At 35.6% G+C, this 23005-nt stretch overlaps 1 protein-coding gene across 6 annotated transcripts in view; it reads right to left on the bottom strand.

Annotated features, from left to right (window-relative positions):
- The window catches only part of SNTG1 (syntrophin gamma 1), a gene marked incomplete at its 3' end in the record, with an annotated part of 879325 nt that overhangs the window by 339027 nt on the left and 517293 nt on the right, over positions 1-23005 (bottom strand). For all 6 annotated transcript variants that reach the window (XM_079136674.1, XM_079136675.1, XM_079136673.1 and 3 more), the window contains one exon: positions 8757-8891. In XM_079136674.1, coding sequence (XP_078992800.1) covers positions 8757-8891 — 135 coding nt within the window. The remainder of the gene's footprint in view (positions 1-8756; positions 8892-23005) is intronic.

Genomic DNA, 23005 nt, shown 5'->3' with positions numbered 1-23005 from the left:
AGTCCAGGTTTCAAGATTAGTTCAAGATTAAATTTCTATATTTAGGACTGATCAAATTTTATAGAATATAGTCCAAGGGTTTACAAATGGATGCATAGATAGATAAACAAGTGATATATATATATATATATATATATATATATATATATATATATCCACAACAGAATATTATTCAGCATAAATGAAGGAAATTCTGCCATTTGTGACAGCACTAATAGACATAGGGAATATTATAAGTGAAATAAGCCAAGCATTCTGCATGATCTCATTTACATGTGAATTCTAAAAATGAAGATTTCATAGAAACAGAGAGTAGAAGAGTGGTTTCCATGAACTGGAAAATGGAGGAAATGGGAAAAGGCCAATCAAAAAGTACAGATGAACTTTTCAGCTATAAAATGAACAAGATCTTGAGATTTAATGTACAGACTGGGTACAAGTCATTACACAATGCATTATGCATCAATCATCAGAGTGTACATCTTGAATACAGTCATGTGCCATGTAATGTTTCAGTCAGTGCCAGATTGTATACACAGAGGTCCCATAAGATTATATAGCTCAGTGAAGAAGTACAGAACAAATCTTGTTCTTGTGTGATGTGCCCACAAGAACATTACCTAGAATAGTTCCTAATGTTAAGCAGCATGATTTTATTTATGACCTTTATTGTCAATTAAATATTTTAAGTCTCAAAACACTTTAAAAGTCAATTATTGTCACAAGAGCACTTTTTAACAGTTTGCAAATACATAAATTATATATATATATATATATATATAATACAGGCATTAGATTAGTTGACATTTGTATGTCATGCATGTGTGCATGCACAAATTCTGATCTGTGGATGAACTCCAGTGAATGGCTCTATGATGTGGGAAAAAAGAAAAAAAATCATTCTATGGGGGAGCTAGCATGACTCCCAGGTTAAATGACAGTATGCTCTTCTAAATTTACCTTCAGGAAATTGTGTTCTCACTAGTGGGATTACTAATTATGTGTATTCTCCCACAAGAAAAACCGGAGGGAGTTGTCATGTTGATTCGTAAGTCTAACCATGCCAGTGAGAACGCTGCTGAGGATTAACTATACAGATGCTGTGTACCTGGCAGTTCTGCCATATTTGTAATTTAATCTCCAAGATATTCTTATCTTTTATTAGCGACACCTTTAAAACTGGTATCACTGTGGTGAAATACTCAGTAATCTTGAATTGATATTACTTCTATTGTCCTTCTAAGACTATTCTTGTTAATATTTAAAACTGGCAAAGGTTAAATTTAATCCTTTTTCAGAGCAAATCCAAGGGGATAATAACATGAGGGCAGTCAGTGACATCTCTGATTAAGCATAGTAAATGGTTCACAAGGACAATAGGAGCTGGATGTTTGATTTCTGAGCATCGGGGAGATGATGGACTTCTTTTATGTTTAGCTGATGCTTTAACATATCTATCTGACTGCTATGTATCTTTCTGATCATCAGTCACTGTACTCTTTGTACCTAAAGATTTTGAATCATTGCTGTCTACATTCTGTTACTGCTTTCTAATTATCACAGATGGTACAGGTTTTATCTGATGTGGACTCAAGGCTAAAACATCAATCATATAATCTCTGAAAAAATCACAGAATCTTTTTGTAACAACTAATGAAAATCATGGAGGTAAAAGCAGAACCTTTCTTTGCTGACAGAAGTCAAAGTAAATGCATGAGATCACTCAGTTTTAACTCTCTGGCTAACTCTGGTAAATGAAAATGTTTACATGCTTTTCTCAATGATCAGTAGTTTACAGAATTTTCTGCATATAATTATCTGCAATAAAAGTGTCAGATGTGTTAAATGTTCTAGGTTATCTATCCTCTACCCCATCTCTGCATGCCCCTTGTACTGTCTCTGCGAGCTACAGCAAACTCCCAGATGCCCCATGGAGGGAATGACAAGCAGGGTTCATCTCCTGTCTGAGGCAGGTTAATGTTAAGTCACCTTCATTATGAACTCACTCTGATGGAGTCCCCAGAGTTCAGTTCCACATCATTTGCTAATACAGTTCATCAGGCTGCAGTGTTTCTGTGCTGCTCCCTGCACTCATCACAGAACCCAGTTCTGTGACTCAGAACCCAGTTCTGAGACTCAGAACCCAGTTCATGAGGTATATTCTCTTCCCAGAGATCCCTTCACCCTCTCCTCCCTTTCCATAAATCCTTGTTCATACATCTATCATGAATTTTCTATCTGAATTCCTGCAACTGTGCTCAGTCCTAGCAGATGTCAAGGATTTCAGAGCAATGAGTCAACAGGATTACTCAGCCTGGATGCCTGGGGGTTGACCAGTCTCTAGTAATGACTGAACTACAGACACTAACATTTTGCCTGATTATAATCCTCCAGTTTCTCAGTTTTGTGCATTGCCCTCTAAAAGCCTTTTGCCTAGGCTCCTATGTCAGTGTTTATCTTCGATGATCTTTAGGTCAATGTCAGGAGTACACTGCTGTCTCTGGTTCTGATGTGGATATATTGTCCAGTCTACCACTTCACAGCCCAGTAATGTCCCACTGCCACACATGAGTCTTAATGTCTAGGGACTTTCTCTTAGCCTGAGTTGGGCATACTAGAAGTTTCAGGTAATAAGAAATCTATAAGCAGCCTTCAGATCATGAAATGGATCTGGAAACATAAATATCTACTTCCTCCATATTGTAGAAGAATAGGAAAATTGAGGGACCTTCTATTTCTTTAGGCGGTTTCAGCATGATGAAGCCTAATTTTCTCCCTAACAATTGAACTCCTAATGACAGTCTTATCATTGCCCTCCAGACCATTCCTGCCTTATTTTCCCATTCTCCAGCTAGAGCTTCCTAACATTGCTCCCAAATGATATACTAGCATTATTTCCTGACATCTCCAACCTACCATCTACCTTATACTTAGAACTGTCTCCTAACTTTTCCACTGACTTGAACAGAAAATATCAAGAATATATTTTGTCACTGTGTTTAATATGATTTTCTGCTCTAAGAAGTTGAATGATTATCACTGCCTTAATTCCCTGTCCTCTCAAACTCTTACAATTTAATGACAAGTGAAGCCATCTCTATAGAAAGAGCATATTGAAAATGCATTGTGGAAATACAAGAATACATATGGTCAAATTCAAATGAGGAATGCTTTTCAACGTGGAGGTATCTGAAATTTTAAAAATCACATGCAGAGTACTCCCAGAAAACACTTGGCAAGCCAGGAATGCAGTGTCCATTCCCTTTTATAAGTTGGTTCCCCTCAGTGAAGACACAGAGGGTAGAATTTGTATGGTAGGACATCTGTGAAGCACTTGCAGTTAAGAAATAGTGAATGGTTGTAGAAATAGAAAAGGCACACGTGAATATCTCTTCTGATAGGGAAAAAGCATCTGACGAAGTTTAACACCCATTGATTATAAAATTCAACACCATGTCAATGCTCAATGATCTAGAATAGAATGAAAACACCTTACCATAATAAAGACCATAAATGAAAAATATAATATTCAAAGCCAAAAGACTGAAATATGAATATAAATATTTTCATAGACAATGAGATCAGTAATAAAGTAAGAATGCCTACATTAACTGTTTCTATTCAACATATTACTGAAAGACCAAGCCAGAATAATTATGCTAGAAAAAGAAATAAAAGGCATTCAAATTGGAAGAGAGAAAATAAATTTATCTCTATTTAGAGATGACAATATCTTTTACATAGGAAACCCTAAATATTCTGCAAAAAACTAATAAAACTAATTAACAAACTTAGTAAAATATCATGATTAAAAAATTACCATGTAAAAATCAAATTTCTAAAAATGAACAATCTACAAAGAAACTTAAGAACACAATTTTCTAACAATATAAACGAACAGACCAAAAGAGTAAATAAAAAGTGAAAGACTTGTACACTAAAAACAGCAAAACACTACTACAAACACATAACTAAGTGAAAGATATCCCATACTCATGGATCAGAAAGTTAAAAATGTTTTAAACATTCGTAATATTCAAAGTGATGTACAGATTCCATACAATTCCTACCAAAATTGCATTTTATTTTCTCTATTTATAGAAAAATCTACTCTGAACTTCAGATGAATCCCAAATATTCAAATGATTTGGAAAATTAACAAAGTTGGATGCAACAAACTTTTTAATTTTAAATTTCTTTTTTTTAAAGTTTGATTCATTGTATATAAATGGAGTACAATTATCATTTCTTTGGTTATACACAAAGTAGAGACACACCATTTGTGTAATCATATATGGACATAGGGTAATGATGTTTGTCTCATTCTATTATTTTTCCTTCCCCCATCTCTCCCCATCCCTCATTTTCCTCTATACAATCCATCCTTCTTCCATTTTTGTCTCACTCCCACCCCCCATTATATATCATCATCCACTTATCAGAAATGTTTTTTTGGGATTGACTTATTTCACTTAGCATGGTATTTCCCAACTCCATCCATTTACCTGCAAATGCCATAATTTTATTCTTGTTATGACTGAATAGTATTCCATTGTGTATATATACCACAGTTTCTTTATCCATTCATCTATTGAAGGGCATCTAGGTTGGTTCCACAACCTAGCTATTGTGAATTGAACTGATATAAACATTGTAGCTGCATCACTGTAGTATGCTGATTTTAAGTCCTTTGGGTATAAGCCAAGTAGGATAGATGGGTCAAATGGTGGTTCCATTCCAAGTTTTCTAAGCAATATCCATAGTGCTTTCCAGAGTGACTGCACCAATTTACAACCCCACCAGCAATGTATGAGTGTACCTTTTTCCCCACATCCTCGCCAACACATGTTGTTGCTTGTATTCTTGATAATCGCCATTCTAATTGGGGTGAGATGGAATCTTAGGGTAATGGTTATTTTCATCTCTCTTATTACTAGAGATGTTGAACATTTTTTCATATATCTGTTGATTGCTTATAGATCTTATTCTGTGAAGTCTGCACATTACCTTAGCCCATTTGTTGATTGGGTTATTTGTATTCTTGGTGTAAAGATTTTGAGATCTTTATAGATTCTGGAGATTAGTACTCTATCTGAATGTGTGTGGAAAAGATTTCTCCCATTCTGTAGGCCCTCTCTTCACATTGTTGATTGTTTCCTTTTCTGAGGAGAAGCTTTTAAGTTTGAATCTATCCCAATTATTGATTCCTGCTTTTATTTCTTATGCTTTGTGAGTCATGTTAAGGAAGTCTGGTCCTAAGCTGACGTGATGAAGATTTGGACCTACTTTTTCTTCTATGGTGCAGGGTTCCTAGGTCCTTGATTCATTTTGAATTGAATTTTGTGCAGAATGAGAGATAGGTATTTAGTTTCATTTTGCTACATATGGATTTCCAGTTTTCCCACTACCATTTGTTGAAGAAACTATCTTTTCTCCATTGTATGTTTTTGGCACCTTTGTCTAGTATGAGATAACTGTATTTATGTGGGTTTGTCTCTGTCCTCTATTCTGTACCATTGGTCTACCTGTCTATTTTGGTGCCAATACCATGCTGTTTTTGTTGCTATTGCTCTTTAGTGTAGTTGAAAGTATGGTATTGTGATACCACTTGCTTCATTCTTCCTGCTAAGGATTGCTCTAGCTATTCTGGGTCTCTTATTCTTCCAGATGAATTTCATGATTCCTTTCTATTTCTATGAGGTATGACATTGGTATTTTAATTGAAATTACACTTGAATAAGAATAATAAAGATATAGTAAAAAGTGACAGTTTGGAGTAGAATGTGGAGAAATTAGAAGCCTTATGTATTCCTTGTTGGAACAGAAAAGAGTACAGTTACTATGGAAAATAGCGTGGTGGTTCCTGAAGAAATTAAACAAAGAACTACTGTTTTATCTAACTATTCACTTTTAGATATATACACAAAATAAGTGTGTATTGGGACTCAAAGAGTTATTTGCATATCTGTGCAGAATTTTAAGAAATATCCAAAAGGTCAAAGCAACCTAGTAGACCATTGTTGAATGAATAAACATAAAGCAGTATATAAATAAAATAAAAATTGATGTCTTAAAAGGAAATAAAATTGAAAACATTATGATGAATTATTTGGGATATATGAATGTTAAAAACATTATTCTAAGTGAGATAAGAAAGATGCAGAGGGTCAAATATTGCATGATTTTGCTTATATGAATTACCTAGAATATCAATAGATGGAGGGACAAAAACTATTACAGAGATTACTAGTAATAAAGCAACTAATTAGTAGGTACAGAGTTTCAGTATGGGGTGACAAATATTTTGGAAATTGATAGTGTGGTGCTTGTGACAACAATGAAAATATACTCTGTCACCAATCTGCACATCTTAAAATTGCTAAAATGATAAATTTTATATTGTGTGTATTTTTTATTATGTGTATTTATCATAACATTTTAAAAATTCAACTGATCAGATACATGTGGTTCTATTTCTGAACTATACATAATGTTCCACAAATTCATGTGCCTGTATTTATGACAATATCACATTGTGCTTATTTTTAAAATCTTACAGTAAGTTCTGAGATCAGGATATCTAAGTAGTCCACCATTTTTCTCCTTATCCAAGATAATTTTGGCTATTAAAAGTCTAGTATTTCTATGAAAATTTTATAATCAACATGTAGAGTTACAAAAATATGTTGGCGTTTTTATCTAGTTTTGGATATTTAGGAAGGTATGCTTGTCAATATTTAGTCTCCAATTCATGATCATGGTACATTTATCCATTTACTTCCTCGTTTCATTTAAGTTTCTTCATTATGGTTTTGTAGTTTCAGGGTACACCCCACATACATCTGTGGTTAAATTTATTCCCAAATATATTATAATTTGACATGCCATAAATTGCATTTTTTATTTTTTCCATTGCTTGTTACAAGCTATAGATGCACAATTAACTTGAATTATTGTCATTATTTCTAACAACCTTGCCAAATTTTTGTTATTCTACTTTTTGTAGATTTCTTTGGAATTTCTCTGTTTTACATTATGAAATTAACAAATAACACAATTTTACCTCTTTCCTTAAAATTATTATTCTGTATATCTATTTTCTTACTTTCTGTACCAGCTAGAACATACAGCATATTGGGTAGAAGTCAGGCAAGCATCAATCCCCAGCTTGTTTCAGCCTTGCAGATAAAACTCTGTGTTAACTATAAAGTTAGTGAAAAATGTACATTACATGACCATTAGCTGATAAACATTATTCATATTTTCCTGAAAGTCCTTCTTATAAATAGGTGCTGAATTTCATCACTTTTTTTATATTTGTTGACATTAGGATTAAAAGTTTCCCCTTAATTGTATTTGACTTCTTCCCAGAATTCTAAGCTTTATTTATATGCACAATTTATCTTCAAAAAGGAGAACAGGTCTATGTGTATTAGCTTCTTGACTACAAAATTAAAATCAATACATTATTTCAGTGAAAATACTGAGTTTTACCCATTGCATTTAACTGATCCAGGAACTGTGTGATTTATTTATTCCACAGAGTTATGTGAATATACCTCTTCTCATAAAAAAAAAAAGAAGAAGAAGAAGAAAGAAAAAAATCGACCACTCTTCTGTTATTAACCAAGAGGAGGAAAGGGCATCCCCATGGGAACAGTTTAATCAGCCTTGACATCCAAGTCCATGATTCAGGATGATTTAAATGGTCTGTGACAAAAGAATAGTTAACAGTCTGCAAAATGTCCATTATCTTTAGTTAGCAAAGGCCTATTGATTTAGGACCTTGTGTGACTCCCATCGGGTGTGAGTAAGAAGTGATGTGAAAACTCCAATTCAGCATTATTCACTACCAGCAAAACACTTGAAGGTAAGTCTGTTAGTAAGGTACAAATTAAATCTTCATGCTAAATAGTTGCAGATGTCTGGGGAAATCAGGGAGCAGAGTATTTGATACTTTCTATAATTTTCTTCTGAGATCACATATGACAACACTGTTAAAATAATGTCTTCAATGATGTTACACAATGAATGATAAACTCTAGAAGTTGTCCTGTTTTTTGATGAAATCTTTTTAATAAATAAAATCTAATCTCACCTAAGGATGTCTTTCACAGTTGTACCTCTTTGCTAGAAAATACACCTATCTATTTTGTGTAGTAATTTATGACTCTTTCTGAGGCGCAGCTTGATACATCAATAAGGTAGAGAAATGGAGAGAACTGCCTAACCCTTAGGCATAATTCTATCATGGAGGTTCACAGAATCCTTCAGGTAAAATCTGAGGGTCAAGCATTCACCATTAGCTCAATGACTGCTACCTAAACCTCCTGCCTCACTGATTCTAGGAGAAGGGCTCTACCTTAGCGTCACCTCCAACAATTCAAAGTGGTTCAAGATAAAACAAATGCATGGGATACAGTCTTGCACGGTTCTCAATTAGTCCTTGAGTGAGAAAGTAGGATATACGCTCCATGATCAGAAAATGCAAGTGCAAGTCACTCATATGAAAACTGAAAGTCCTTATGATGACAACCAGGAACCCATAGTCACCGAGCTGCAGATGGTGTGTTTGTGGATCCAGCAAGCTCCTCAGACAGGGGCATGGTTTATCTAGCCTTATGAACAACAATTGCATATAAGACAATTGACTAGGCTCTGAATGTACAAGAAGAATACACATAGAGTTTTGTATAAATAAATATTTTTTAACAAAAGAAAAAATTGAAAACTTAACAAAAGGAAGAGCTACTTACACCAGAATAGAAAGGCTCACCAGACACACAAATCACATCCTGCTCCTGGATGATCAGAATATCTTTGGCTAGGTGCAGCCGGACTTTGAAAGGCTCCTGATTACCATCCTGCAGCAAACAAATCCCTGTCTTTGTCTTCAGAGAAAAAAGAAAAGAAAAAGAAAAAAGTTTAGTTGGTTTATAGGTTAAATTTTATGACCTATTTACACAAAACACATTAAATAATATTTCAGAGCTGGGGAATGTGTACTCTGATGAGTCTGATATTTATTACTTAATATATGTGCAAAAAAATGGAATAATAATTTCAAACAAATTAGATCCATGGATTACGGATCTTATGTCAGAAATTCCACATAAAGTTTTGGAAACTAAGATTATAGCAAAAGTACTGTACTACATTTGAAAAATAATAAAAGTTTGTATGAATACTTATAATTTGAATATAAAAAATAATGGTTTTATTGAGATATAATTAACATTTCATAAACCTTAATCTTTTTAAAGTACACAAGTCATTTTTTGTAATATTCAGATGTGCAACCATCAAAATGAACAATTTTAGAACATTTTTATCATTCCTGAAAAATTACTGCATACCCCTGTCTCTCCTTTCCTAAGCCTCAACAAACATTAATCTACTTTCTGTATCCATTAAAAAATTTGACATACCTAGTTAACACTTACTGTAACTATACTAGTAATCCTAGTTGCCACACAATTTGTACTTAAGATGGAACAAGAAAAAGAGGTAAGTGAATTATCTAAATTAACAATCTAAAACAAATCCTAATTTAAAGTTCCAAAATTTTTATTCCTAAGCTAATGATTTTGCTTCACATATTTTTGGAAATTGTGAAAAAGACTGTGAGGAGTTCTGAATTTTGTACTACAGAGCTCTAAATCAGAACCTTCATAATCACTGAAGAAGATTGTGAATCTTGTCAGCCTCGAAAATCTTTGATTTTATAATATTCACCCAGATCAATATATTCTCCCTAGCAAGTGCATTTAACATTTCTATTTGTCACTGATATGAACAAAAATTCTTGTCAAATAGAATATAATCTCTGATTCTATTTATGAACTAAAAAGTCAACAGGAGCAATGACTACTTTAGAAATGACATTTTTGTTCAATCAATTACTGAATCATTCTTGACTGAATGGATAATACGTAGGGAAGCATATTCATCCTTAGTATTTCAGAAGTGTATTACCCCAGATAAACAATACCAGGTTTTCTTGGATAATATAATTTTCCATAGGGATTCTTGGGAGTTTCTTTCTTTGGAAGAATTTCCCAGAATGTGGACAGGAATATTTTTAGATACTGCAGCTTCCAAGTTAGCACTTTCTGCAAACTGATTTATCACATGTACTGAGGTATACATTTTTACTCCTATAACATACAATCATACACAAACCTGTAAGAATTTTAAAGAACGTATGCCTTTTTTAGAAAGTACAAAACCTTTTTTAAGAACAAGGGCGACATTCTTTTCTTATTTCTGGCAGTAGCACTCAGCAGATGCTCACTAAAGCATGCCGATTAATCTTTTCTCCAGTGTCTTTCAAGTGGATATGTCCAGAGGACAAAAAAATTTCAGAACAAGCATATTATACTTTCTTTAGTATAAAACAATTTTTCAGCATTTTCTCATGAACAAGTCTTTCATGCTTCCAGTGTGATCTTGACCAGGGACCAACCTGGAGACACTCTAAGGGACACAGAGAGAAGTGAGGGTATAAAATAATACATCAAAGCCAAGTGATCATAATTGAGCAACTTTGGAAAATTTTTCAATGTCTGGTAGACTCTGGGCCAATTTTTTCCCCAAATAATGGAATAGCTGGTAATCACAAATAATGCTGTTTCAACTTCAGAATGAGAAAGAGAATTTTCCCTAAGAGCTCAGAAAAACCTTATTGTTACACATCAAAAAGATGTAAAAGATCATCAGGGGAAAGACTGGGGAACTCCAACACAGCCAGGAGGGTTCTTTCATCTCATTTCTGATGTGGCCAAAGTTAACATTGCTCAAGTAATGTGGCAAATGTCCCCTAATTATTAAATAACTTTCTGGAAAGCAGAATAGAGACTTTGAGTTCACTATTTTGTCCTCAGGCAGTTTTTCATTAGAAGAAACCACCCCCCCCCCATCATAAAAAGTGTGTTCTGCTTATTCTCAGAAAGCAAAGGACAAATTGACATTAAAATATATAATCTATGAAAATTCAGATGGGACATGTGAAAACACACTTAAAATCTAACATATGCATTGCTTTGGCAAATACTGAATTACATTTGCAGAGAATCAGACATGAATTAGACAAATAGTCTTTGATTTCAGCATATTCTTACTTATTACAGTAGTATATTGTTGGGTGTGGTGGTGCACAACTGTTATCCCAGCTACTTGGGAGACTGAGGCAGGGGGACCAAGAGTTCAAGGCTATCATGCTAAGTGAAGTAAGCCAATACTAAAAAACCGAAGGCCAAATGTTCTCTCTGATATGTGCATGCTAACATACAATAAGGGAGAGTGGAGACTAGAAGTTCACTGGAGTAGACACAGGAAAAGGAAGGGAAAGGAAAAGGGATAGGAATAGGCAAGACAGTAGAGTGAATCAGACAGAACTTTCCTGTGTGCACATATGGGATCCTAATTACAGTAAGTTGTACTCCATGTATGTACAATATGTTAAAATATAATGTCATGTATTTGTAAAAAAGACCAATTTTTAAAAGTTCAAGGACAGCCTGTCTCAAAATAGATAAACAAATAAATAAATATAAAGGGGATTTGTGGGAATGTAGTTCAGTGGTAGGGCAGCACTGGGTTCAATCCACAGTACCAAAAAATATGTATATAAATGTGATGTGACATGATACATGAGATGGCAGCACTGTATAGAGCAGAATGAGATATTTTTGATTGAAGGAGGTTTTAAGGAGGACTAATAGAAAACATGTGTAGTTTGAAAACTAAATTGAGGACGCAATTATTAAAGGAGTCAAAGGTATTTCAATCAATGGGAAAATTGAGTATGCATAACTCATGTGATGCAAGAAGAAGGAAGCAAAAGGCAATTTCAGTGTTGGTCCCATGAGAAGTGGGAGAAGTACAGGTTCAGGCCTCTGGGAGTTTGAAGGTAATGGAGATACCCTAGTAAAATGACAGTGGTAAAATAATATGATCACATTTATGTGTTCTAACTAATGTCTTGCAGTAGTGTAGAAGATGGAGAGCAAATGGGAAATTGAAAATACATAATGGTTATACGAAGCATACACTTTGGGCAGGGGATGTTAGGGACTGGTAAACAGCTGCACTTAGAGTTCCTTTAGAACATTAAAATAGTAGGGGAAATTAATTCCTAAGGAAGAGCAGAGTAGTTTCATGGAGATCCACACTAAAGAAATATGGTCACATATTTCATTTATTTTTGTTAATAAGTACTTAGCTATGTTTATTATATGCAAAGAAATAGTTATTTGCTTTGCTTTTCAACAACACAGTGCTATTGCTGTCACAGACAGGACAGGACCAGAGATGAAGCCATAGGGCAGGATTAAAGACAGGCTGCTGAAACCAGGTTCTGTGTTCTATACTGATTGCTTTGGAGAGATTATTTAGGGGTATCTCCCCAATTATCCTGCATATGATAGTATGTTCCTTTGCATCTTTCACAGGATAGAATGTTGGTTATTAAAATCTCCCAATGGAGCTGAGGTTGTAGCTCAGTGGTAGAGCATTTATGGGGCATGCTTGAGGTCCTGAATTCTAAACCCAGCACAAAACAAAACAAACAAAAATAAAATTAAAAAAGAATAACAAATGAAAAATTCAAACAACAAAAATAACAAAAACAAAAACTTATCTTTACATGCAGTGTAAATAATTCTGAAAAGGACAATATTATCTTATACTAGCTATTCATCATGTGTCAAAGCCATGACCATTGGAGATAAAAGACCACTTGGGAGATAATAGATAATTATTCTCTTAAGCCATGCTACTGGGGGCATAGGACACTATCTGAAGTGAGGAAAGGTTTTATCTCCCCTGCACTATGATTTCTTCAGAGGATAAGCATTGGAGACAAGAAAGTGAGAGTGACTATTAGTGCTGTCCAACCTAAAACAAATCACAGCTTCAAAGTCTTCAGAGATCCAATGACACAAACTGTTTAAAAATGAGAATTCAAGCCCACAGCCGCTGAGCAAGACTTCCCCACCGGGGAGGTAGGCCGAACAGCCCACAGCTGCCGGGGCAAGACTTCCTTCCTGGGGAAGTAGGCCCAGAGACCTGGAACCAGACCAGCCAGGCCCCAGCCCACAGGCTAGTGCCCTTTCAGCTGACCATCTGTCAACACATGGAGGTGCCTCTGCCCACTAGCAGGGAATATACCCCACCTGGAGTCCACCATCCCTAGAAGGGCAGCACACTTTCTGGGTCACTGCATTATCAAGTTCCTCCAAGACTTCAGGCTACTGAAGACTAGGAGAGGGGAAAATACATGAACAATATGAGAAAACAAGGGAAGAAAGTGTCCCAAACAAAACTAGATGCTACATCAATAAAATCCAATGACAGCATGGCAGAAGAAATGTCTGAAAGGGAGTTCAGAATGTACATAATTAAAATGATCAGAGAAGCAAATGAGATAACAAAGCAAATGCAGGCATTGAATGATTGCACCAAGCAACAGTTAAAAGAGCAAATGCAGGAAGCAAAGGATCATTTCAATAAAGAGAGATTCTGAAAATAAATAAACAAACAAACAGAAATTCTTGAAAGGAAGGAAACAATAAACCAAATTAAAAACTCCATAGAAACCATAACCAATAGGATAGAACACCTGGAAGACAGAACCTCAAACATTGAAGAAAAAATATTTAATCTGAAAACAAAGTTGACCAAACAGAGAAGATACTAAGAAATCATGAACAGAATCTACAAGAATTATGGGATATCATGAAAAGACCAAATTTAAGAATTAGTGGGATTAAGGAAGGCACAGAGATACAAACCAAAGGAATGAACAATCTATTCAATGAAATAATACCAGAAAATTTCCCAAATCTAAAGAATGAAATGGAAAATCAAACACAGGAGGCTTATAGGACACCAAATATACAAAATTGGAACAGATCCACACCAAGGCACATTATTATGAAAATACCTAACATACATAATAAAGACAGAATTTTAAAGGCTGAGAGAGAAAAAAAATCAAATTACATTCAGGAGGAAACAAACACGGATATGAACAAATTTTTCAATCCAGACCCTAAAAGCTAGAAGGGCCTGAAACAACATATTTCAAGCTATGAAAGAAAATGGATGCCATCCAAGAATCTTACACCCAGTCAAACTTACATTCAGATCTGACGACAAAATAAAATCCTTCTATGATAAACAAAAGCTAAAAGAATTCACAAATAGAAAGCTGGCACTACAGAACATTCTCAGCAAAATATTCCATGAGAAAGAAATGAAAAACAATGATGCAAGTCAGCAAAGGGAGAAACTACCCTAAAGGAATAACCAAAAAAAAAAAAAAAAGAAATCAAGTCAAGTTAAAAACCAAAATTAAGCCAAAATGACCAGGAATACAAATTACATCTCGATAATAATCTTGAATATTAATAGCCTGAACTCATCAATCAAAAGACACAGACTAGTAGATTGAATTAAAAAGAAAGATGCAGAGCTTCTCGGAGCAGGCCCCTCAGTGAGAGCCTTTCTGCACAGAATCAGCTCCAAGTCCCAGAGCCAGCTCCGGTGAGCTCCAGGCCGCAGGCAGCTTCAGGCACCAGGACCGGGCAGCCAGGGACTTCCCCAAGCACCCTGCTCCCTCTGGCAGGAGGCACCTTTCGAGGCTAGCTTCTCAGAGCAGACCACCCACTGAGAGACTTTCTACACAGAGTCAGCCACAAGTCCCAGAGCCAGCAGAGAACTCAGACCTGCAGGTAGCCTCTGGGACCAGGGCAGGGCAGCCAGAGACTTCTCCAGGTGGCCCTGCCCCCTCCAGCCGCAGGCTCTTTCCACAGGGCGATCCAAGATGGTGGACTAGAGGGGGACTGCATCTCCTGTCGCTCCAGAACCCAGGATTCAAGAAGGAGAAGCAATGAGAGACTCGGACTAAATAGAGCCATAGGGTGAGTCTCCCCCACCGGGTGAAGCTCAGCCTGGGCAGCAGACTCGGATAGGGGTGGCTTATCAGAGCAGGGCAGGGCAGCTAGAGTCTTCCCCAGGTAGCCCTGCTCCCACTGGCAGTAGGCTCCTCCCACACAGCCAGCTTCTCCAGCTTCTTGGAGCAGGCCCCCCAGTGAGAGCCTTTCTGCACAGAACCAGATCCAAGTCCCGGAGTCAGCTCCAGTGAGCTCCTGCACACAGGCAGCTTCAGGGATCAGGACAGGGCAGCCAGGGACTTTCCCAAGCAGCCCTGCTCCCTCGGAAAGCAGGCTCCTTTCACGGCCAGTTTCATGGAGCAGACCGCCCAGTGAAAGCCATTCCGCACAGAGCCAGCTTTAAGCCCTGGAACCAGTAGCGAGCTAGAGGCAGCTTTCTTCAGAAGCATTGCATTATCAAGTTACTCCAAGACTTCAGGCTACTGAAGGCAGGAAGATGATACACTGGAAATCTACAGGGACACTATAAGCCAATAGAAGAACTCTGCAATATCACAAAGTCCCACTGACATCTGACCAAGATGAGAAAACAAGGGAAGACAATGTCCCAAACAAACCTAGATACTATATCAATAAAACGCAATGACAGCACAGCAGAAGAAATGTAAGAAAGGGAGTTCAGTATGTACATAATTAAAACAGGGAAGCAAACGAGGAGATGAAAGAGCAAATGCAGGCATTGAAGGAGGAGATGAAAGAGCAAATGCAGGCATTAAATGATCGCACCAATCAGCAGTTAAAAGACCAAATACGGGAAGCAAGAGATCATTTCAATAAAGTATAGAGATACTGAAAAAAAAAAAAAAAAAAACCAAACAGAAATCCTTGAAATGAATGAAACAATAAACCAAGTTAAAAACTCCATAGAAAGCATAACCAAAAGGATAGAACACCTGGAAGACAGAACCTCAGACATTGAAGAAAAAATATTTAATCTGAAAACAAAGTTGACCAAACAGAGAAGATACTAAGAAATCATGAACAGAATCTACAAGAATTATGGGATATCATGAAAAGTCCAAATTTAAGAATTAGTGGGATTAAGGAAGGCTTAGAGAAACAAACCAAAGGAATGAAAAATCTATTTAATGAAATAATATCAGAAAATTTCCCAAATCTGAAGAATGAAATGGAAAACCAAATACAAGAGGCTTATAGGACTCCAAATATACAAAATTGGAACAGATCCACACCAAGGCACATTATTATGAAAATACCTAACATACAAAATAAAGACAGAATTTTAAAGGCCGTGAGAGAAGAATCAAATTACATTCAGGGGAAAACCAATAAGAATATCAGCAGATTTTTCAGTCCAGACCCTAAAAGGTAGAAGGGCCTAGACAACATTTACCAAGCCCTGAAAGAAAATGGATGCCAACCAAGAATCTTATACCCAGCAAAACTTACTTTCAGATTTGACGACGAAATAAGATCCATCCAGGATAAACAAAAGCTAAAGGAATTTACAAAAAGAACACTGGCATTATAGATTATTCTCAGCAAAATATTCCATTAGGAAGAGATGAAAAACAACGATGCAAATTAGCAATGGGAGGAACTAGCCTAAAGGAATAGCCAAATAAAGGAAAAATCAAATCATGTCAAAAAACAAAAATGAGTCAACTGACTAGGAATACAAATCATATCACAATAATAACCCTGAATGTTAATGGCCTGAGCTCATCAATCAAAAGACATAGACTGGCAGATTTGATTAAAAAGAAAAATCCAACAATATGTTGCCTGCAAGAGACTCATCTCATAGAAAGAGATACCCATAGACTAAAGGTGAAAGGATGGGAAAAAACATACCATGCACAAGGACACAGCAAAAAAGCTGGAGTATCCATCCTCATTTCAGATAATGTGGACTTCAAGCCAAAACTAGTCAGAAGGGATAAAGAAAGACATTACATACTGCTTAAGGGAAGCATCAATCAGCAAGACATAACAATCATAAATATCTATGCCCCGAACATTGGCTCATCCATGTACATCAAACAAATCCTTCTCAATTCCAGAAATCAAATAGACCACAACACAATAATACTAGGTGATTTTAACACATCTCTCTCACCAGTGGATAGATCGTCCAAACAAAAATTGAATAAAGAAACCACAGATCTCAATAACACAAAAAACTATTTAGAATTAACTGACATATATAGAATATACCATCCAACAAATAACGAATACACTTTCTTCTCAGCAGCACATGGATCCTTCTCTAAAATAGACCATATTTTATGCCACAAAGCTACTGTTAGCAAATACAAGAAGATAGAGATACTACCTTGTACTCTATCAGATCATAATGGATTGAAATTAGAAATAAATGACAGAATAAAAAACAGAAACTTCTCCAATAACTGGAGATTAAATAATACACTATTATATGATGAATGGAAAACAGAAGATATCAGGAGGGAAATAAAAAAAATTCTTAGAAGTAAACGAGAACAAAGAGACATCATATCAAAATCTCTGGAACACTATGAAAGCAGCACTTAGAGGAAGATTTATTTCATGGGGCGCATTCAACAAAAAAAGTAGAAATCAATAAATAAATGACTTAACACTGCAGCTCAAAGCTGTAGAAAAAGAAGAGCAGACCAACACCAAAGGAGTACAAGACAGGAAATAGTTAAAATCAGAGCAGAAATCAACCAAATTGAAACAAAAGAAACAATCGGAAAAATTAACAAAATAAATACATGGTTCTTTGAAAAAATAAACAAAATTGATAAACTCTTAGCCACACTAACAAAGAGAAAGAAGGAGAAAACTCAAATTACTAAAATTCTGAATGAAGAAGGAAATATCACAACAGACACAAGTAAAATACAAAACATAATTAGAAGTTATTTTGAAAATATATACTCCAACAAAACAGAAAACCTGGAAGACATCAACAAGTTTCTAGAGATATATGAATTACCTAAACTGAACGAGGAGAACATACACAACTTAAATAAATCAATTTCAAGCAACGAAATAGAAGAGGTCATCAAAAGCCTACCAACAAAGAAAAGTCCGGGACCAGATGGGTTCTCAGCTGAGTTCTACAAAACCTTTAAAGAAGAGCTCCTTCCAGTACTCCTCAAATTATTCCATGAAATAGAAGAGGAGGGAACCCTCCCAAACTCATTCTATGAAGCCAATATCACACTGATACCTACACCAGACAGAGACACATTGAGGAAAGAAAATTTCAGACCAATATCCTTAATGAACATCGACGCAAAAATTCTCAACAAAATTTTAGCAAATCGCATACAAAAACATATTTAAAAGATAGTGCACCATGATCAAGTGGGTTTCATCCCAGGGATGCAAGGTTGGTTCAACATCAGGAAATCAATAAATGTAATTCACCATATCAATAGACAAAGTGAAGAATCACATGATTATTTCAATAGATGCAGAAAAAGCATTCGATAAAATACAGCACCCCTTCATGCGCAGAACACTAGAAAAAATTGGGGTAGTGGGAACTTAAGGCCATCTATGCTAAGCCCATGGCGAGTATCATTCTAAATGGTGAAAAACTGAAAGCATTCCCCCTAAAAACTAGACAAGGCAGGGATGCCCTCTTTCACCACTTCTATTCAACATTGTCCTTGAGACTCTAGCCAGAGCAATTAGACAAACCAAAGAAATTAAAGGGATACGAATTGGAAAAGAAGAACTCAAACTCTCCCTGTTCGCTGATGACATGATTGTATATTTAGAGGAACCTGGAAATTCCACCAGAAAACTCTTAGAACTCATAAGTGAATACAGTGAAGTAGCAGGTTACAAGATCAATGCTCATAAATCCAATGCATTTTTATACATAAGTGATGAATCTTCAGAAAGAGAAATTAGGAAAACTACCCCATTCACAATAGCATCGAAAAAAATAAAATACTTGGGAATCAATCTCACAAAAGAGGTGAAAGACCTCTACAATGAAAACTACAGAACACTAAAGAAAGAAATTAAGGAAACCTTAGAAGATGGAAAGATCTCCCATGTTCTTGGATAGGCAGAATTAATATTGTCAAAATGGCCATACTACCTAAAGTGCTATACAGATTCAATGCAATTCCAATTAAAATCCCAATGATGTACCTTACAAAAATAGAGCAAGCAATTATGAAATTCATCTGGAAGAATAAAAAACCCAGAATAGCTAAAACAATCCTCAGTAGAAAGAGCGAAGCAGGGGGTATCGCAATACCAGATCTTCAACTCGATTACAAAGCAATAGTAACAAAAATGGCATGGTATTGGTACCGAAATAGGCAGGTAGATCAATGGTACAGAATAGAGGACATGAGCACAAACCCAAATAAATACAAATTTTCTCATATTAGAGAAAGGGGCCAAAAATATGCAATGGAGAAAAGATAGCCTCTTCAACAAATGGTGCTGGAAATCCATACGCAACAGAATGAAATTAAACCCCTATCTCTCACCCTGCACAAAACTCAACTCAAAATGGATCAAGGACCTTGGAATCAGACCAGAGACCCTGCATCTTATAGAAGAAAAAGTAGGTCCAAATATTCAACTTGTTGGCTTAGGATCAGACTTCCTTAACAGGACTCCCATAGCAGAAGAAATAAAAGCAAGAATCTACAACTGGGATAGATTCAAACTAAAAACTTTCTCTCAGTAAAGGAAACTATCAGTAATGTGAAGAGAGAGCCTACAGAGTGGGAGAATATCTTTGCCACTCATACTTCAGATACAGAACTAATTTCCAGAATCTATAAAGAACTCAAAAAACTCTACACCAAGAATACAAATAATCCAATCAACAAATGGGCTAAGGAAATGAACAAACACTTCACAGAAGAAGTTGTACAAGCAATCAATGGATATATGAAAAAATGTTCAACATCTCTAGTAATAAGAGAAATGCAAATCAAAACGACCTTAAGATTCCATCTCACCCCAATTAGAATGGCGAGTATCAAGAACACAAGCAACAATAGGTGTTGGCGAGGATGTGGGGAAACAGGTACAATCATACATTGCTGATGGAGTTGCAAATTAGTGCAGCCACTCTGGAAAGCAGTATGGAGATTCCTCAGAAACCTTGGAATGGAACCACCATTTGACTGAGCTCTCCCACTCCTTGGCCTATACCCAAAGGACTTAAAATGAGCATACTACAGAGATACAGCCACATCAATGTTCATTGCTGCTCAATTCACCACAGCCAGATTGTGGAACCAACCTAGATGCCTTTCAGTTGATGAATGGATAAAGAAACTGTGACATATATATATATATATATATACTCACAATGGAATATATATATATATATATATACACACACACACACACACACAATGGAATATTACTCTGCCATGAAGAATGATAAAACTATTGCATTTGCAGGCAAATGGATGAAATTGGAGGATATCATGCTAAGTGAGATAAGCCAATCACAAAGAACTAAAGGACTAATGATCTCGCTGATAAGCGGATGAGGACATATAATGGGGGGTGGGAGGGGTTAGCGTTAGGGTTAGGGTTAGGTTTAGGGTTAGGGTTAATGAGGGTGGTAAGAATGGAGGAAGGAAGGACTGTATAGAGGGAAAAGAGGGGGAGGGAGAAAATAACAGAATGAATCAAACAACCTTATCCTATGTAAATTTATGATTTCACAAATGGTATGCCTTGACTCCATGTACAAATAGAGAAACAACATGTATCCCATTTGTTTACAATAAAAAAAGAAGAAAAAAAAGAAAACAAAAATAAATCACAGCTTTCAGAAAAAAAAAAAAAGAAAGATGCAACAATACGTTTCCTTTAAGAGAGTCAACTTATAGAAAGAGAAACCCACAGACTAAAGGTGAAAGAATGGGAAAATTATACCATGCACATGGACTCAGCAAAAAAACAGGGGTTTCCATCCTCATTTCAGATAATGTGGACTCTAAGCCAAAACTAGTCAGAAGGGATAAAGAAAGACATTACATACTGTTTAAGGGAAGCATCAATCAGCAAGACATAACAGTCATAAATATCTATGCCCCGAACATTGGCTCATCCATGTACGTCAAACAAATCCTTCTGAATTCCAGGAACCAAATAGCCCACAACACAATAATACTAGGTGACTTTAACAAACCTCTCTCACCACTGGTCAGATCTTTCAAACAAAAATTGAACAAGGAAAACATAGATCTCAATGACACAATCGATAATTCAGACATAACGGATATATATAGAATATTCCATCCATCAATAAGCAAATACACTTTCTTCTCGGCAGCACATGGATCCTTCTCTAAAATAGACCATATGTTATGCCACAAAGTTACTCTTAGCAAATAGAAAAAAATAGAGATACTACCTTGTATTCTATCAGATCTTAATGGAATGAAATTAGAACTCAATGACAAAATAAAAAACAGTAACTACTCCAACACCTAGAGATTAAATAATATGCTATTGAATGATGCATGGATAACAGAAGACATCAGGGGTAAATTAAAAAGTTCTTAGAGGTAAACGAGAACAAAGATACAACATATCAAAATCTCTGGGACACTATGAAAGCAGTACTTAGAGGAAAATTAATTTCAGAAAGCACATTCAATAAAAGAAGAAAAAGTCAACAAATAAATGACCTAACACTACATACAGCTCAAAGCCCTAGAAAAAAGAAAAGATCAACACCAAAAGTAGTAGAAGACAGTAAATAGTTAAAATCAGAGCCAAAATCAATAAAATTGAAACAAAAGAAACAATTAAAAAAATCAACAAAATAAAAAGTTGGTTCTTTGAAAAACATAACAAAACTGATAAACCCTTAGCCATACTAACAAAGAGAAGGAGAGAGAAAACTCAATTTACTAAAATTTGGGATGAAAAAATATCACAACAGACATGAGTGGAATACAAAACATAATTAGAAGCTATTTTGAAAATCTATACTCCAACAAAACAGAAAATCTTAAAGACATCAACAGGTTTCTAGAGACATATGATCTACCCAAACTGAATCAGGAGAACATACACAATATAACTAGATCAATTTCAATCAATGAAATAGAAAAAGTCATCAAAATCCTATCAACAACGAAAAGTCTGGGATCAGATGGCTTCTCTGCCAAGTTCTACAAGACCTTCAAAGAATATCTCATTCCAATACTCCTCAAAGTATTCCATGAAATAGAAGAGGAGGGAACCCTCCCAAACTCATTTTATGAAGCTAATATCACCCTGATATCAAAACCAGACAGAGACACATTGAGGAAGGAAAATGTCAGACCAATAACCCTAATGAACATAGATGCAAAAATTCTCAACAAAATCTTAGCAAATCACATACAATACAATTACATATTAAAAAGATAGTACATCACGATGAAGTGGGTTTTATCCCAGGGATGCAAGGTTGGTTCAACATCAGGAAATCAATAAATGTAATTCACCATATCAACAGACTTAAAGTTAAGAATCACATGATTATATTGATAGATGCACAAAAAGCATTTGATAAAATACAGCAACCTTTCATGCTCAAAACTCTAGGAAACATAGGGATAGTAGGAACATTCCTCAACATTGTAAAGGCTATCTATGCTAAGCCTGTGGTCAATATCATTCTAAATGGAGAAAAACTGGAACAAGGCAGGGATGTCCCCTTTCACCACTTCTATTTAAACATCATCCTTGAGGCTATTGTGAATGGGGTAGTTTTCCTAATTATTCTTTCCAAAGATTCATCACTTTTGTATAGAAATGCATTAGATTTATGTGCATTGATCTTATATCCCGCTACTTTATTGAATTCACTTATGAGATCTAAAAGTTTTCTAGTGGAATTTCCTGGTTCCTCTACGCATATAATCATATCATCAACGAACAGGGATAGTTTGAGTTCTTCTTTTCCTATTTGTATCCCTTTAATTTCTTTTGTCTGTCTAATTGCTCTGGCCAGAGTCTCAAGGACGATATTGAATAGAAGTGGTGAAAGAGGGCATCCCTGCCTTGTTCCAGTTTTTAGGGGGAATGCTTTCAGTTTTTCACCATTTAGA

This window comes from Sciurus vulgaris (genome assembly GCF_902686455.1).
Source record: "Sciurus vulgaris genome assembly, chromosome: 1".
NCBI lineage: Eukaryota > Metazoa > Chordata > Mammalia > Rodentia > Sciuridae > Sciurus > Sciurus vulgaris.
This window is presented reverse-complemented; position numbering and strand designations above follow the sequence as displayed.